Source organism: Ceratina calcarata, unplaced genomic scaffold, assembly GCF_001652005.2.
Source record: "Ceratina calcarata isolate Rehan_Ccalc_2016 unplaced genomic scaffold, ASM165200v1 scaffold551.2, whole genome shotgun sequence".
NCBI classification, from domain to species: Eukaryota; Metazoa; Arthropoda; class Insecta; order Hymenoptera; family Apidae; genus Ceratina; species Ceratina calcarata.
In genome coordinates, this window is record NW_017176693.1 from 807,207 (window position 1) to 822,661 (window position 15,455).

At 35.7% G+C, this 15,455-nt stretch overlaps 5 protein-coding genes across 9 annotated transcripts; 2 read left to right on the top strand and 3 right to left on the bottom strand.

The window, feature by feature from the left end:
* Positions 1 to 94: 94 nt before the first annotated feature.
* Positions 95 to 1,600, top strand: Trmt61 (tRNA methyltransferase 61). The gene is made up of 4 exons (XM_018031341.2): positions 95 to 728; positions 803 to 1,075; positions 1,144 to 1,313; positions 1,416 to 1,600. Exons 1-4 carry the CDS (start codon positions 374 to 376, stop codon positions 1,587 to 1,589), a joined length of 972 nt encoding a protein of 323 aa, XP_017886830.1. The 5' UTR covers positions 95 to 373; the 3' UTR covers positions 1,590 to 1,600.
* LOC108629013 (tubulin gamma-1 chain) lies at positions 1,468 to 4,277 on the bottom strand. Its single transcript, XM_018031336.2, has 9 exons — positions 3,643 to 4,277; positions 3,324 to 3,526; positions 3,114 to 3,260; positions 2,911 to 3,047; positions 2,652 to 2,846; positions 2,470 to 2,581; positions 2,249 to 2,380; positions 1,994 to 2,176; positions 1,468 to 1,918 (listed from the first exon to the last, which is right to left on the bottom strand). The coding sequence occupies exons 1-9, from the start codon at positions 3,689 to 3,691 to the stop codon at positions 1,715 to 1,717; spliced, it is 1,362 nt and encodes a 453-aa protein (XP_017886825.1). The 5' UTR covers positions 3,692 to 4,277; the 3' UTR covers positions 1,468 to 1,714.
* Positions 4,278 to 4,457: 180 nt separating this feature from the next.
* Brf (Brf RNA polymerase III subunit) lies at positions 4,458 to 15,443 on the top strand. Of its 3 annotated transcripts, none has more exons than XM_018031334.2 (15): positions 4,458 to 4,549; positions 4,628 to 4,841; positions 4,909 to 4,993; positions 5,063 to 5,199; positions 5,294 to 5,398; positions 13,317 to 13,466; positions 13,542 to 13,635; positions 13,701 to 13,833; positions 13,890 to 13,986; positions 14,059 to 14,202; positions 14,268 to 14,350; positions 14,410 to 14,647; positions 14,724 to 14,886; positions 14,953 to 15,119; positions 15,198 to 15,443. In XM_018031334.2, exons 2-15 carry the CDS (start codon positions 4,628 to 4,630, stop codon positions 15,332 to 15,334), a joined length of 1,947 nt encoding a protein of 648 aa, XP_017886823.1. In that variant the 5' UTR covers positions 4,458 to 4,549; the 3' UTR covers positions 15,335 to 15,443. The 3 variants fall into 3 exon arrangements, with proteins under 3 accessions (XP_017886823.1, XP_017886822.1, XP_026672674.1); XM_018031333.2 differs by having other exon boundaries at positions 14,047 to 14,202; positions 15,198 to 15,334; XM_026816873.1 differs by lacking the exon at positions 4,458 to 4,549 and having other exon boundaries at positions 14,047 to 14,202.
* LOC108629015 (BTB/POZ domain-containing protein 3-like) lies at positions 7,179 to 8,648 on the bottom strand. 2 transcript variants are annotated; one of them, XM_018031342.2, is made up of 3 exons: positions 8,153 to 8,648; positions 7,915 to 8,093; positions 7,179 to 7,802 (listed from the first exon to the last, which is right to left on the bottom strand). In XM_018031342.2, exons 1-3 carry the CDS (start codon positions 8,331 to 8,333, stop codon positions 7,338 to 7,340), a joined length of 825 nt encoding a protein of 274 aa, XP_017886831.1. In that variant the 5' UTR covers positions 8,334 to 8,648; the 3' UTR covers positions 7,179 to 7,337. The 2 variants fall into 2 exon arrangements, with proteins under 2 accessions (XP_017886831.1, XP_017886832.2); XM_018031343.2 differs by having other exon boundaries at positions 7,915 to 8,071; positions 8,153 to 8,238.
* Positions 8,713 to 13,052, bottom strand: lute (BTB/POZ domain containing protein 3 lute). Of its 2 annotated transcripts, none has more exons than XM_018031335.2 (7): positions 12,793 to 13,052; positions 11,185 to 11,481; positions 10,971 to 11,118; positions 10,681 to 10,897; positions 9,687 to 9,873; positions 9,449 to 9,627; positions 8,713 to 9,336 (listed from the first exon to the last, which is right to left on the bottom strand). In XM_018031335.2, exons 1-7 carry the CDS (start codon positions 12,890 to 12,892, stop codon positions 8,872 to 8,874), a joined length of 1,593 nt encoding a protein of 530 aa, XP_017886824.1. In that variant the 5' UTR covers positions 12,893 to 13,052; the 3' UTR covers positions 8,713 to 8,871. The 2 variants fall into 2 exon arrangements, with proteins under 2 accessions (XP_017886824.1, XP_026672676.1); XM_026816875.1 differs by lacking the exon at positions 12,793 to 13,052 and adding an exon at positions 11,871 to 12,084.
* Positions 15,444 to 15,455: the final 12 nt, after the last annotated feature.

Here is a 15,455-nt window from a genome sequence, read left to right on the forward strand (position 1 = left end):
ATAGAACTGTAGAATACAAAAAATGAATACCTTCGCGAATATCTTGTGTCCGCTATTTTTGTAATTGTACGTTACGTAAAAAAATTGCAAATAGACCTGATCTTGACACACTGTCGCCACCTTGTATTGAAATGGCGATGGCAAGGTGGCGCCACTTTTCAAGCAACTCGGGTCTATCCCTTCCCCAAAGATCTCCGGCGACTCCGACCACGTGGGCTGTAAGATGGATGATATACAAAATAGAACATAACCGTAGGAACGTATTTTTGAATGTAACAGAAACAGGTGTTAATTCTGTAATCTGGACTCTAAAATAATTTTAATATAAAGAGAACCGAATGCATGTTATTCATGAAACATCGTTTCCAATAAAATGAGCTTCAACAAAGTGAAAGAGGTTATCGAGGAAGGAGACGTGGTAGTTTTATATTTAGGTCCTAGCAATATGCATTCGATAGAAATAAAACAAAAGATCCTTAATAAAAAGGGTCAAATGGTTGATAATATTTTCCAAACAATATATGGAGCATTAAAAGTATTTTCTCTGGTGGGAGAAAAGTATGGCACTAAAATACAATTGTCTCGTGGTTGGGGATACGTGTTGCAACCAACACCAGAACTCTGGACATTGACCGTGCCTCATAGGACACAGATTATTTACAGTCCTGACATTAGTTTGATTATATACTTGATGGATATATCACCAAGCAGCATAATAATTGAAACAGGTTCAGACTTACAGAACGGATTACATGTTCCTGTTGTATTACATAGTCTTCATTTTAGCATTTTATTGATTCAGGGACTGGAAGTGGATCCCTGTCTCATGCATTTATCCGTGCGGTTCGTCCTCATGGTCATCTGTACACATTTGATTTTCACGAGCAACGCGTGAGCGTTGCGAGAGCAGAATTCAAAAGACACGGACTCAGTGATTTTGTTACTTTGAATCATAGAGACGTTTGCATCGAAGGTTTTGGAGAAGAATTAGAGAACAAAGTAGACGCAATCTTTTTAGATCTTCCACATCCATGGTTAGCAATAGATCATGCGTTATCTACTTTCAAGAAATCAGGTACAACTTTAATTTACATCCTCCGAGTTTTGTATCTTGTACGATATTTCTTAAAAAGATTATTTCAGGTGGGAAACTTTGCTCCTTTTCTCCTTGCATCGAACAAGTTCAACGTACTTGTGCGAAATTGATATCAAAAGGATTTATTGAGTTGAATACATATGAATGTTTGCAAAGAGAAGTAAACGTACAGTACAGAAATCTTCCTATATTGGATTTGGCATGCCTAAAACATGAGGTGCGTATAACAGTTAATCATTGTAAAAAAATTAGAAAATGGCACTTAAAATTTTCTAAAATAACATTAAAGCTTGGGAATACTAATATAAATCGTTTCCAGCATGTGGCGAAGGATATGGCACAACAAACTGAAACCAAGAAACAAGAGCAAATGAAGCTGCTCACGGTGACCCATGCCCGTTCTTTACCTGGTCATACAGGATTCATTACGATCGCTACATTGCCACCTTTTTATGCGAGAAAGTTTAAAATAGATCTAAGTTCAAAAGGCTGAAGAGATTTAAAGAACATCATAAAATATTTGTTCACAATATCGCGGTAGAATAGAATTTCCACAATAGTTTCATTGAACGTCTCGAGCTCTTGTATATAATAGTCTTATCGCTACCGTCGAGTATTTTATGTCTCTACTTTGTTCGGATTCCAAGACAGGTAATCGACTCGCGTGGCGGCTTGGTATTCTTGTACCAAATATTCGACGACCTGCCTGGAGCCATCCAACTCGTCTAAGTTCTCCTCGAACATTTTCTCTTTACGAAATTGCTCCAAGAACGCTTCGCGTTTCCGTAATTTATCAAATTGTTGTAAGGCACGATCAAATAACTGTAACGTATGTACGAATGTATAAATTTAGTGACATTTTTGTATATAAATAGAATAAATCTTTTTACGACATACCGATGATATGTTAGTGTGATTGGCTAACATCAAGCCAGACACCCGATGTGTACTTTGAATGTAAGGCGATTTCCTCGAAAGGGCTACTTGTATGCTGGCAGGCCCCCAAGGTATAAATTGTGCGAGTTTTCTTTCCCTAATCCTTTGCAAGGACTTATGAACTTGTGTAGGGTCTACCTCACCCTGAAACGTTATTCACGACATTATGATTTTGTTTTAAACCTTTCCGAAGCTCCATGTTATCTTATAAGTTACTTGAATGATGTTTAAAATGGATATGTAGCAATGAGATGCATTCCTGTCTAATGCCGTAGAGACCATCATATTCTTCGGTTGCAGTAAACGCCTCATCACATCTAACACAGAAGTTTTCCTTACAGAAGTTCCCTGTATTAATAACAAGAACCTATTTAATTATATTAACGATTTTAATTATTATCTACGTGTATTCCACGTGTTTAAAATGAAATACTCGCTTCTTGATCTGTAGTGAGGGGAGTGTAACCAGTCATAAGGAAATGTAACCGCGGTGTTGGAATCAATGGTGCGATCAAACCTACTAAGTCGTTATTCATATAAGAAGGATACCTAATAAATTAATAAAAGTTATATCAATCAATTAAATCCTTACTCTCTTAATTATAAAATAAATATTTACCGAAGAGTAGTCGTACTGACAGACATTATTGTAGATACAAGTTTATTAATCTGAGTGAAACTAGGATTCTGAATGTGAAGTCTGTCCGACGCTATTCTGTTAAGTGCTGTATTATCCAGTACAACAACACAATCAGCGCATTGCGTCAATCTTTTCAAAGTTAACAACGAGTTATATGGCTGTACCACTACATCGCTGAAAAATTGATTTTTTAAAATTGCCATTGATAATCGTTTTAACTCATTACCATGACACGTACCTTATTTCATCCTGATTTGGAAAAACACTGTATGTCTCAAGCAACTTCTTGGGGAACCTGTCTGCCAAAGACTCGAGCATAAATGAACCCATACCTGAACCTGTACCACCAGCTATAGAATGGCACAACACAAATCCCTGCAGAATAGAAATCATGCAATAATTAATTACAAATGCCCTCAAGTAAAATTAAGAAGTATGTACCTCTAAACTATCGCTTCCATCTGCCTCTCTGTCTAAAATATCAAAAATTTCTTCTTGAAGTTTCTCTCCTTGATGATAGCCGGATGCCCAATTATTTCCAGCACCACCTCCGTGTTTCGATAAGTAAATATTCTCTGGATTGTATAACTTGTAAAAAGCAATGGTTACATATAAAGCAATGACTTATAACATTTACTGCAATGTAATTACCTTTGAATATGGAGAGTTCATAATAGTATGAATTACTCTCGGTTCTAGGTCTAATAATACTGCTCTTGGTATATAATGTTCATCATCGGACTGATAAAAAAATACATCTTTTCTGTCTGTTCCTTCTGTCGCATAATCTTCTAAAATACCTTCTGGACTGATACCATGCTCAGCGCACAACTTCTTCCAGAACTCGAATCCAACTAAAAACAATAGATTTCAATAGATTATAACTGAACTTTAAATTAATTTTCACTGTCTACAAATTGGTTATAGAAGTGACAGAATAACTTCTTTCATTGAAACATAAATTACGTACTTTGATTACCGCATTGGCCAAGCTGCAAAGTTATCATTTCACAAGGCATCTTCAGTTTTTTTATTTTATCCTTAATCAGAAACGGATATTCAATTTATCTACAACTATAATTGCTACGATTGCTCGATACGATTGCTACTTCACGATTTATTTCTGTTACAGTTTATGAAAGATATACGAATGGCACGAATGTTCGTATGTACACAAAGAACAAGGACAATCGTTTCGATGGGCTCACGCGGTGTCTCACGTTATACAGTTGCTTGAAATCTCGATGAAATTAACAATGTCAATAAAAGTTTTGCGAATACTCAATTTCAGTTGCAATTCAATCAACCAGAATAAGATTCATGAAGATAATTTCAAACACTTTGAACAGCATCACTGCTTCGAGTAAACGGTGGAAAGGGATGGATTCATTTATAAATCGTACAGACGCGTAATACCGTTTTGTTATGAAGATTTTTACATGAAAATTGCTATTCCGAAGGGTACATTTACATGATATATCTAACGGAAGGATCTGTAACACCTGTCATTTAAATTTTATGCAATACCGCTGCAATTTCGTGTTTTGTACATTGCATGTGCACGTGTGTGTGTATATGCGACTCACATATCACATAAGCGTAGGAATACGTGTAGTTTGTGTATCTAACCCTGCTTTCTGTCACGTTTGCAGTATTTTTAACGCTCCTACTCCTATCCTATCAAGCCCTCTCTGTCAGATAAAGATTAAACTTATATTGACATTGATTCTACGTATTTTTACGTAAAACAACGTATAACGAGATTCAGGTGTATCACTGTGTCATTATTGTTTAATACAATTATTTACATTGTCATACTGGATATGCTATAACAGCAGTAATTGAATAGCAACCGGCTGTCAAAGGTTCTAATCAAGGTAATTGATAATTTTACAAAGTAATAGCTTTATCAACATTGAATAACTCAAAGAAACATTGTTCTAATAACAATACAGATGTCTGGAAACAAGTGCCGGAATTGTGGGTCCACTGATATTGAGACAGACCCAGCTAGAGGAGATGCTGTCTGTACAGAATGTGGTGTTGTATTGGAGGATCAACTTATTGTTAGCGAAACAGCTTTCAAAGAATCACCATCTGGGAATATGATGGTGCTTGGTCAGTTTGTTGCTAATGACAGTACAGGAGGTGCTACAGGATTTGGAGCAAGTATGCATGAACAGCATAAGAAAGTACACTGTTGTATAGGTACTCCTACTTTAATATCTGTTCGCAGCTTATCATGTTAATGGAAAAGAATCAAGGGGAATAACATTGCAAAATGCGAGGAAGGGAATAACTCAATTGTGTGTCCAGTTGCAGTAAGTAATTCGTTGCATTCCTATACTATGCCTCGCAAGTTTTTAACATGTATCTTATCTGTTTATAAGGTTGAATCAACATTGCATCGACACATCGATGAATTTTTATAAAATGGCATTGAATCGTCAATTAACTCGCGGGAGGAAGCAGGCGCATAATCATGCGGCCTGCGTTTATATCACGTGTCGTACGGAAGGCACTGCACGTATCCTTTACATACTCACGAACTTGACATTTTTTTTATACGCGAGATCTCTTCAAATTTTATTTAATTATTATTTACTTAACTAATTATATAGATATGCTCATCGACATCAGTGATGTTCTACAAATTTGTGTTCACGAGTTGGGACGCACGTATCTGAGGTTCACACAAGCTCTTTGCATCAACATTCCTTCAGTAGGTAAGCGCCTTGCACGTTTTACATTCGCATGACATAAAATAAATTAGCTGATTCACGTGGATCTAATTTCTTCTTACGAATTAATATGTTCGGTTGATAATAATCGTATTTACCTGTTTTACTTCGTTTTATTCNAATACGTATTATGAACGATTCTAATAGTAGCATAGTTCGCTTGTATTTCAAATACTTTTTAATATTGAACGTAACATTTGTACCTCCAGTTTTTACTAAAATATTCTCATATATTACTAACAATTAAGAAAGTTGTACAGAGATACATCTGATTTTATTGCTTATACGGAGATTCAGTTTTCGTATTTATACGCTTACGATATTAAAGTAACTGTCGTTGAATGATATTAGGTTCTAAATCTCTTATTTGTTAGTAATAAAACAATATGAATTGAAATTCAAGGTCGTACATAATACATCAATATTTTTTGATAAAGAATATACGATTAACATTCAACTTTTTACATGCCAATTTTAAATTAATTGTAAAGATGCTCACACTCATTTGTTGTTCTTTTTTCTGTTGGCACCAGCCCAACGTACTAGTAGTAGGAAGGCATTATTTTGTACATTTTATTATTACTGGTATTACAATCCATTGTACTTTTTTTTAAGTGGTAGTGACTATCTTGTAATGTAAACTTTGGCGCCAGATCCTATGGCATTAGTGGATATAATATATTTATTATCAAAGAAAAGAGAAGGAGTAGCTACACCTAACTGTTATATGTATAATTTTTCTCCGAGCTACACTAGAACATCATCGTTGCCTCTACTTTTTTTACATGAGTTATAATAAACTATAAAATTATATAAACATGATTGAAGTGGCATAGCATGTTTATATGAAGTATAAGTATGATTGCCTTAAGAGTCTATATTTAAATGTTTCATCTAATAATTTAGTTATTTAGTTTATGGTTGCACATAATAGTTGTAAAAGGAGTAAAATGATTCTCTTTTCATTTTAATACAAGAAAGAAAATTAAGTCGTATCTAAAAAAAAAAAAAATGATTTGCACAGGCAGTTTCAATCGTAATACCATTCTAAGATTGCTTATGATTCTTTTCATGTTCTAACATATGCAACATGTGAATCCAATATTAAATCAATATTACATACATTAGTGAACAAAAATTGTGATTTATAGCAGATGGTTCACCTGACACGAACTGAAGATGACCTGAGCATGGTCTGAATATTTCCAAAATCAATCGGCCTTCGTTCGTTCTTAACAGTAATTTGGAAGGTGGTAAATCCTTTCAAATGTCGCTTATTAACTTTCTCAATTGTTTCCTATTAATTTAAGGATCATCTTTACATTTCTGTCTTTTTCGTCGTTTAACAAGTATTTTTATATATCTAGATTGAAATATATTTACAACTAATGTTTCAATGATTAATATCATGTAAGAAAGTTTCGTGAAAGTTTTTCAAAGTAAACAGAACGATAACGTTTCGAATGTACTAAGAACGGTAATAGGCACACTCTTTGTTTAAAAGTAATATCTTGAAGTTTTATTCAAATATTAGTATATAAAAAACAAGCATTGGTTTGTTGCGTCAACTTCGATTTACGAAAATGATTTATCACAAGCCTTTGGATTAAAGCAAAATAAAATACATTCTCCTATTTAACAAATAATGAACGAACGAATGAGATTAAAACTGAATAAGAAACAAGAGAGCGAGAGGAGATTCAATATTACTTTTTTGTACGAATTATTCATTACGATTCTATATAAAATTTAAGAGATATAAATATTCGATACATTCAAGAGTGCGTCTATTGCGCAACATTTTTCATCTACTTAAAAAATAGTACATAACATGATGATCATACAAAACCTTGAAAGATCTCAAGGAACATTATTACATTTCGAGAGCCACCAGTTAAACCATTATCTCGGCGGTAAATTTCCGTCAGTCATCTACTGGCGGGCCGTAGAATATCAGTTCAGGTATTTGCCCTCCCTGTACACCGGTCCCATTCGTACTTTCCGAACTGCATTGAAATTGGAAGTTTACATTACCCACAGTTATCTCTGACATCCCTTCTTGGCCGAAGTAACTCAATTCGCCGCCGTCTAATATAACACTAGCCGTGTAAAAGCATTCTGGTTCGATTTGAATCGGGTTCTCGAAGTATACGTGAAATGTACTGCTAGAACCGTCCGAGAAGAATTTCGTGCTGTTCTCGGATAACACGCATCCCAATCTTTTAAGTTCGATTCGAACATTATAGTCTGCAGCACCGGACGAGCTTCCATAGAGACCAAAACCAACTACAAAAATTCTCTTATCAACGCTGAATTGAATCGAGTCGCATCTGCCTCTGTAACGCCACTGGTTTGATCTGTACGCGCACGATTGAAACCTGTGACAGACCTGAAAAGGAAGCGTAGAAACATTAACTCTCCGTACGCAGACTGTTACGAAGCGGAGCGTGTATTCTATATTGAAACTGAATAAAAGGATGCGCTCGTTTTGTAGTACTTACTTGAGTTTTTAAACCTTGCCGAGGTTTAATAGGAAAGCAAAGTTGTGGCTTATTGCTAGCAGTGAAATGTAAAAAAACGTCGATCGTTTCTTGCTGCGTTAAGATTCCGGTTTGGGCAGCACTATTGGCGAATTCTTCCAGATTCATAGCAGGAAGTCTAATTAAATACAAAGCAGATCCTAAAATGAAAAAAAAACCGCTAGCGATACGCATTTGAAATTTCTTGATGAATACTCACCTAATAATTGTCTTTGATTTGCTGCCGTGGGTTCTAGTTCTTGCCTGATACATTCCGCAGTAGCCCATCTTAAAGCAGCGTCCCATATGTGTATTTCTTTACAATTTAATGTTTCTCGGGAAAGCACTGATTCGAGTGTATGAATATCAATATCCACGAAACCGTCTGATCTCAATGCCATTTCTGCCTGCGTTACATTCCATTCAGATACAAAATGATTAGCAAACAAGAATTTAATTACTTTCTCTTTGATATATCATGAAAGTAGAAACAAATTATTATGAGGAAACTAGTCTTTGAACCATTTAATTTGATACCATAATATAATTTATTACAATGCAAGTTTTTATGATTACCAATCAGTGTGATGTAGTACATAACTTGGTAGAAAAAAACGTACGCGTTACACTGTATCATTTTTACGTTATAAAATTGCTTATTAGTCGTTTTTAATCTTATTTTAGGTGTGTACGAGATTAATAAAACTTTCGTCACTCTGTCTTCTAAATAATTCGATTAAAAAACTATAAATTCTATATAAAATTTAAGAGATATAAATATTCGATACATTCAAGAGTGCGTCTATTGCGCAACATTTTTCATCTACTTAAAAAATAGTACATAACATGATGATCATACAAAACCTTGAAAGATCTCAAGGAACATTATTACATTTCGAGAGCCACCAGTTAAACCATTATCTCGGCGGTAAATTTCCGTCAGTCATCTACTGGCGGGCCGTAGAATATCAGTTCAGGTATTTGCCCTCCCTGTACACCGGTCCCATTCGTACTTTCCGAACTGCATTGAAATTGGAAGTTTACATTACCCACAGTTATCTCTGACATCCCTTCTTGGCCGAAGTAACTCAATTCGCCGCCGTCTAATATAACACTAGCCGTGTAAAAGCATTCTGGTTCGATTTGAATCGGGTTCTCGAAGTATACGTGAAATGTACTGCTAGAACCGTCCGAGAAGAATTTCGTGCTGTTCTCGGATAACACGCATCCCAATCTTTTAAGTTCGATTCGAACATTATAGTCTGCAGCACCGGACGAGCTTCCATAGAGACCAAAACCAACTACAAAAATTCTCTTATCAACGCTGAATTGAATCGAGTCGCATCTGCCTCTGTAACGCCACTGGTTTGATCTGTACGCGCACGATTGAAACCTGTGACAGACCTGAAAAGGAAGCGTAGAAACATTAACTCTCCGTACGCAGACTGTTACGAAGCGGAGCGTGTATTCTATATTGAAACTGAATAAAAGGATGCGCTCGTTTTGTAGTACTTACTTGAGTTTTTAAACCTTGCCGAGGTTTAATAGGAAAGCAAAGTTGTGGCTTATTGCTAGCAGTGAAATGTAAAAAAACGTCGATCGTTTCTTGCTGCGTTAAGATTCCGGTTTGGGCAGCACTATTGGCGAATTCTTCCAGATTCATAGCAGGAAGTCTAATTAAATACAAAGCAGATCCTAAAATGAAAAAAAAACCGCTAGCGATACGCATTTGAAATTTCTTGATGAATACTCACCTAATAATTGTCTTTGATTTGCTGCCGTGGGTTCTAGTTCTTGCCTGATACATTCCGCAGTAGCCCATCTTAAAGCAGCGTCCCATATGTGTATTTCTTTACAATTTAATGTTTCTCGGGAAAGCACTGATTCGAGTGTATGAATATCAATATCCACGAAACCGTCTGATCTCAATGCCATTTCTGCCTGCGTTACATTCCATTCAGATACAAAATGATTAGCAAACAAGAATTTAATTACTTTCTCTTTGATATATCATGAAAGTAGAAACAAATTATTATGAGGAAACTAGTCTTTGAACCATTTAATTTGATACCATAATATAATTTATTACAATGCAAGTTTTTATGATTACCAATCAGTGTGATGTAGTACATAACTTGGTAGAAAAAAACGTACGCGTTACACTGTATCATTTTTACGTTATAAAATTGCTTATTAGTCGTTTTTAATCTTATTTTAGGTGTGTACGAGATTAATAAAACTTTCGTCACTCTGTCTTCTAAATAATTCGATTAAAAAACTATAATAAGCAATTATATCTTGAATATTTTAATATACAGAATAAATATCGTATATGGTTTAAGTGATTACTGGGCTAACGTTGCATGTTATTCTAGAAAACTCATTATAATCGTCTCTGTCCTGCTCGAATTCCTCTATGAAATTATCCTCGTAAGTTACATTCTGCGTGATCTCGATTTCTAACTTATTATCTACGAAATAAGGTTCGCTTCGCGTTCGAAACAGCGACAATCGTTTGTTATTAAATTTCGAGCAGCAATTATTTTCGGACAAACTGAAACAATGCGACACTACCGAGAGCCTGTTTCTTATGTTCCCGTAACTACTCGTAGCCTTCTGAATAAACCGTTGCTCGCAGTCTTTCGATTTGTTATTCAAACAATACGAGGAGCTCGATTTACTCTTTAGGGTCACATTCAAATTATCACATATGGTAAGGGACTTCAACATTCCTTTGTTTAAACTTACTTGAGCATCTATAACTTCCCAGCAACGTTGCATAAGATCTGGTTCTTCAAACAAACGTGACTGGCTTAAAAGTAAACATGCATTCTTTGCCGTTAAACTTGTCTCTAAATAATTAACACAGGCCCTTGCTAGATGAGGGACTATATATTTTTTAGCAACGTAAAGCGTTGCTAAGACAGTGTCTGCTTCTAATTGTACTTCGTCGCAATACATGTACCTGAGGAAGAGAGTAACGACATAAGTAGAGTACAGGTGAAATTGAATAACTTTCGAACAGATCAAACGTTTACCTCAATAGAGCGAGGAAAGCAGCTGGCTCTACGTCTGGTACTTCTATGTCTCTTTTATTCTCAGCTAATCCACCGTAAAACATAGCATAAAATACAGAACTACCAGTTGCTAAAACGTACTTGTGTGCTGGTATCGTTTGTGTGTGACCTATGCACATTCAATGTATCAGTAGATTTCATTTTGGAATTATCAAGCTATTTCATGATCATTTACCTGGACTGCCAACAATAAATATAATATCGGCCATTAAGTGATTGTTGAACATGGCAGCATTTCGTTCGCGAACCGTGGGTTTTGTTGCTTGCCAATTAGGATCCTGAGTACAGTCTTCGGGCGACGACAGATTCAGTTGTGTTATGGGAGATGATAAGGAAGATAGAGGCGATGCAGGTGCACTAAGTGGCTGATTTATCATTCCTTCACGTTGCAACACGATAGAAGAAGATAATGGGCTTACAGTGGGTGGTGAATCTGATACAGGAATTGATTGATGGACAGGAAGCGATTCCGCTAAAACATTTATAAAATCACCATTTCAGTCAAATTTTATTCCTCCTTCATTCTTTACATTTACATCGATGATTATATCGTTCCAGATAAGGCAAATCACTTGTCTTATTCTATAAAAACAGTCGAACAGTCTATGAAACGACGTAAGAAATGCATAATTTTCATTGTAAATCATGTATTTTGTTAATAAATATGTCGATATTAGTGGAGGTTATAAGAGACAGTGTGAAACTTCTAAAATGGATTCTTTTGCAGTTAATCAAACTTCCTGCTTCGGTGCATTCATTATATATTTTATTTATCGTCGCTGCGAGGTGTGGTATTGTGTTATCACCCTTTAGCGACGTTTGAATACGAGTAAACTTATACCAAGCTCATCAAATCTTTACCGTTAGTATACATCATTCCACAGCTTTTTTTATTGCTTCCAAACAAATACGTTGTTTTTATTCTGATATTGTAAATAGTTGCTATCACTTCAGCATCAACGGCCCCCACTCATTTTAAAGTATCACAAGTGCACAGTGCACAATAAATATACACTTACACACATGCGAGCCTCGACACATATGTGTAATGCATCAACGACAAAACGCATATACTGTAAGACTTACTTCTATAGTGTAAGACTTCGAATGCGACTAAGCTCGGTTTATTCCGGTTTTAATCGTATTATTTCGTGAAAGTTTTGTACACACGTGATGCGTACGTTAAATTAAATAAATTTACGTGCACATGATTATCTTGGAAATGTCTCTGGTATACTTTCAAACTTCGTTTATTTAGAATTAATCCACTTGTTCTTACGTCGGAAAAACCGTAGGAATTTTTATTCATTCGTTTGTAATGCAATTCGAAATCGAATATTTGCCAGAATTAAAGTATTTGTAAAATGGAAAGATCAGAGAATCCTGCAATTTTTAGAAACGTATCATGGAATTCGAGAATTATGCATATATTGTGCTCGCATGGAATTCGTTTAATTACATCAATTTCTTTATCATTCATTGATTTATAAAATTCGCAGTTCTGTGCAATAATGCTTATAATCATGATCAAATTGATTAAACGGATTTGCAGTTTCAACCGGAGAGTTAAACTGTCAAACTACAGCGCATAGTTTCATGTGCCGAAGCGGAAATAAACATTATGAATAAATTACTTAACGTCGGCAGAACCTAACGTTAGGCAGAAGCCGATCGACATTTTTCATTTATTCCCCTTTGTTCAATATATTCTGTTCACCATTCGACGAACATTATTTAATATGCATATTAATGTTTATTTATATCTCTGGGTACTTATTCTCACCGTTTAGCAACCATGGAAGAGTTTGCTTGACTGTGACGTTGTCCTGGAACCGCTTCATCGGCTTCGTTGATATTTTCGAGTAAAGATTCGACATCGCCATTTTCACCCTTCTAAATTTGATCACTGTACTTTTCTTAAAACTCGCGACACGGAACGATTTTGGATTTCAGTTACATGGGCGCCATGTCAGACGGGCGCTGGTTAGATAGTCCCGCACGTCGTCGGTCGATAGTCAACTTAGGGCACGCGCGTCCATGTATCGGGTGTTTCTCCAAAACCGTACACCCCGATTTGCGCAGTATTAACGCGTGCAAATTGAATGGTTCGCGGCAAGCGCTCTTCCTCCGAAAAGCAAGTCTGAATCATGTTCAAGAATTTGTTTAATTATCTACATTTCATGAATCCAATAATGCATCCTTTGACAAAACAAGTATGATCAACCCTCCCCAACTGTTTTGAATTTCGAAGATATCTCCCGTGGATTAAAAGGATTAATTGGTATGAACATTGTTATCTGGTTGCAGATCCGTGTTTATATATCATGAGGTTTGCTAATAAACTCGAGTTCGGTGATAAAACTCATGAAGTCTCGATGACGGCTCTACGAGTGGTTCAAAGGATGAAGAGGGATAGTATACATAGCGGGCGCAGGCCATCGGGATTGTGCGGCGCCGGTATGAAATTTTTATTATATTTAGCACACCAACTGAATTTATTTTAATTCAATCAACTTTTCTTTCTCATTATAGCATTATTAATGGCAGCCCGTCTGCATGAATTCAACAGATCACCCGCTGACATAATAAAAATCGTGAAAGTACACGAATCCACGTTACGCAAGAGGTAATCGGATTTGATTCTGGAATAAACTTAATATTTGTCAACTGTGAAACTTGAAACTTTTATAGGCTCATAGAATTCGGTGATACACCGTCGAGTGCGTTAACTCTCGAGGAATTTATGACGGTCGATTTAGAAGAAGAGCAAGATCCTCCTGCTTTTAAGGCCGCGAGAAAGAAGGATAAGGAACGATTGCAGAAGGTATAAGAATTTATTTTACTTCGATTTGGGGAATATTCATTTTACGTATGTTTCAGGTAGAAAATATAGATTTGCAAATAAATGAATTGCAAGCCGCAATTGATAAGCAGTTGGATGAGCATAGAATAGGAAAAACAAGGAAAAAGAAAGATGGTAAGATTGTGATGCATTATGTTTAATTGATCGTTTGTAATGGGAAGTACCAATTTCCAGCTGTTTCCATAGAACAGGTCGATACCGAGAAATTTGTGAGGGAAAGTGAATTAGATGTAATTAAGAATTATGTCGCAGACGATGTAGACGATCCTGACAGCGGAATTCAGGATTGCGATACGAATAACTCGAATAATCGATTAATTACTGGATTAGGTAGCTGTTCAATTTTATATTATCACGATACTGTGACAGATTATAAAATACATAATTGTTTAAAGGCCCAAATTTTGCTTCCATGGGATTAATGTCGATGAGAGATCGGGAGAATGAAACTAAAGATAACACATGTGCATTTGAGAATGTAAGTAGAATTTTTAGAACACAATTATGTTTTCTGTTTATTAATGTATTCTGGATTAGGTTTCCGGGGAGATCGACTTGGCTGACTTAGATGACGAAGAGTTGGACAGTTATATCATGTCGGACAAAGAAGCGAACTACAAGCATAATATGTGGACTAAAGTAAATGCTGAGTATTTGATTCAGCAGAAGGAAAAGGAAGAAAAACGGCAGAAAGAGAAAGAAGAAGGTAAACCTGAGAAGAAGCGGCGTAGAACTACGAAACGTAATAAAAATCAAGCACCAGCGAACACCGCAGGTGAGCCTATCGTAAAGTCATTTAAAATTCTGATTAAAAACACAAGTAATTCATTTCGTAAATTAATTTTGAACAGGGGAAGCGATTGAAAAGATGTTGCAGGAGAAAAAGATTTCGTCGAAAATCAATTACGAAGTACTAAAAAGCTTGAATGTTGATTTGAATACGTCGAAGGAGAAAAAAATTGAAGAATCGCCACTTAAAATAGAACCAAAAGATACAGCAACTTCCAGTAAAATGTTAGTACTATTCAATCTCGCATTTCTTATTAATAAACAATATAAAATGTTTTTTTTTGTTTATAGACCTCATGTTTCTTCGACAAGAACTCAAGACAAGCCAATCACGCCTGTTGCGAAGAAGCCTCGTATAGTGAAATCGCAGATTCCACATGTAAAAAAAGAAGAAACAGCAGTGCAAGAAGAGGATCCAGCAGATGCTGTACCACAGAAAATGGATAATGGTGATGAAGGTAAACATACAATTTGTATTTAGGAATAATTTTTAATCGATCTTATCGATAAAAATCTTTTCTCTATCATGGATGAAGATGACGATTACAACTTATATTATGACGAGGATAATGAGGCTGACCCGAATGAGATGACTGTTGGAGAAATGCTTGGACAGCATGGGTCAGAAGACGAAAATGATTTCGGATACGGATACGACGAAGATAATTATTAATAATTGTTTACAGTTTTACGATGTACTATTTATTTTAACGTAAGCTAGAATCAAGTAAACGTGACTGCATTATGCTAAGTGGAAATAAAGCATTTATTGTTATGACCCATATTATATCATT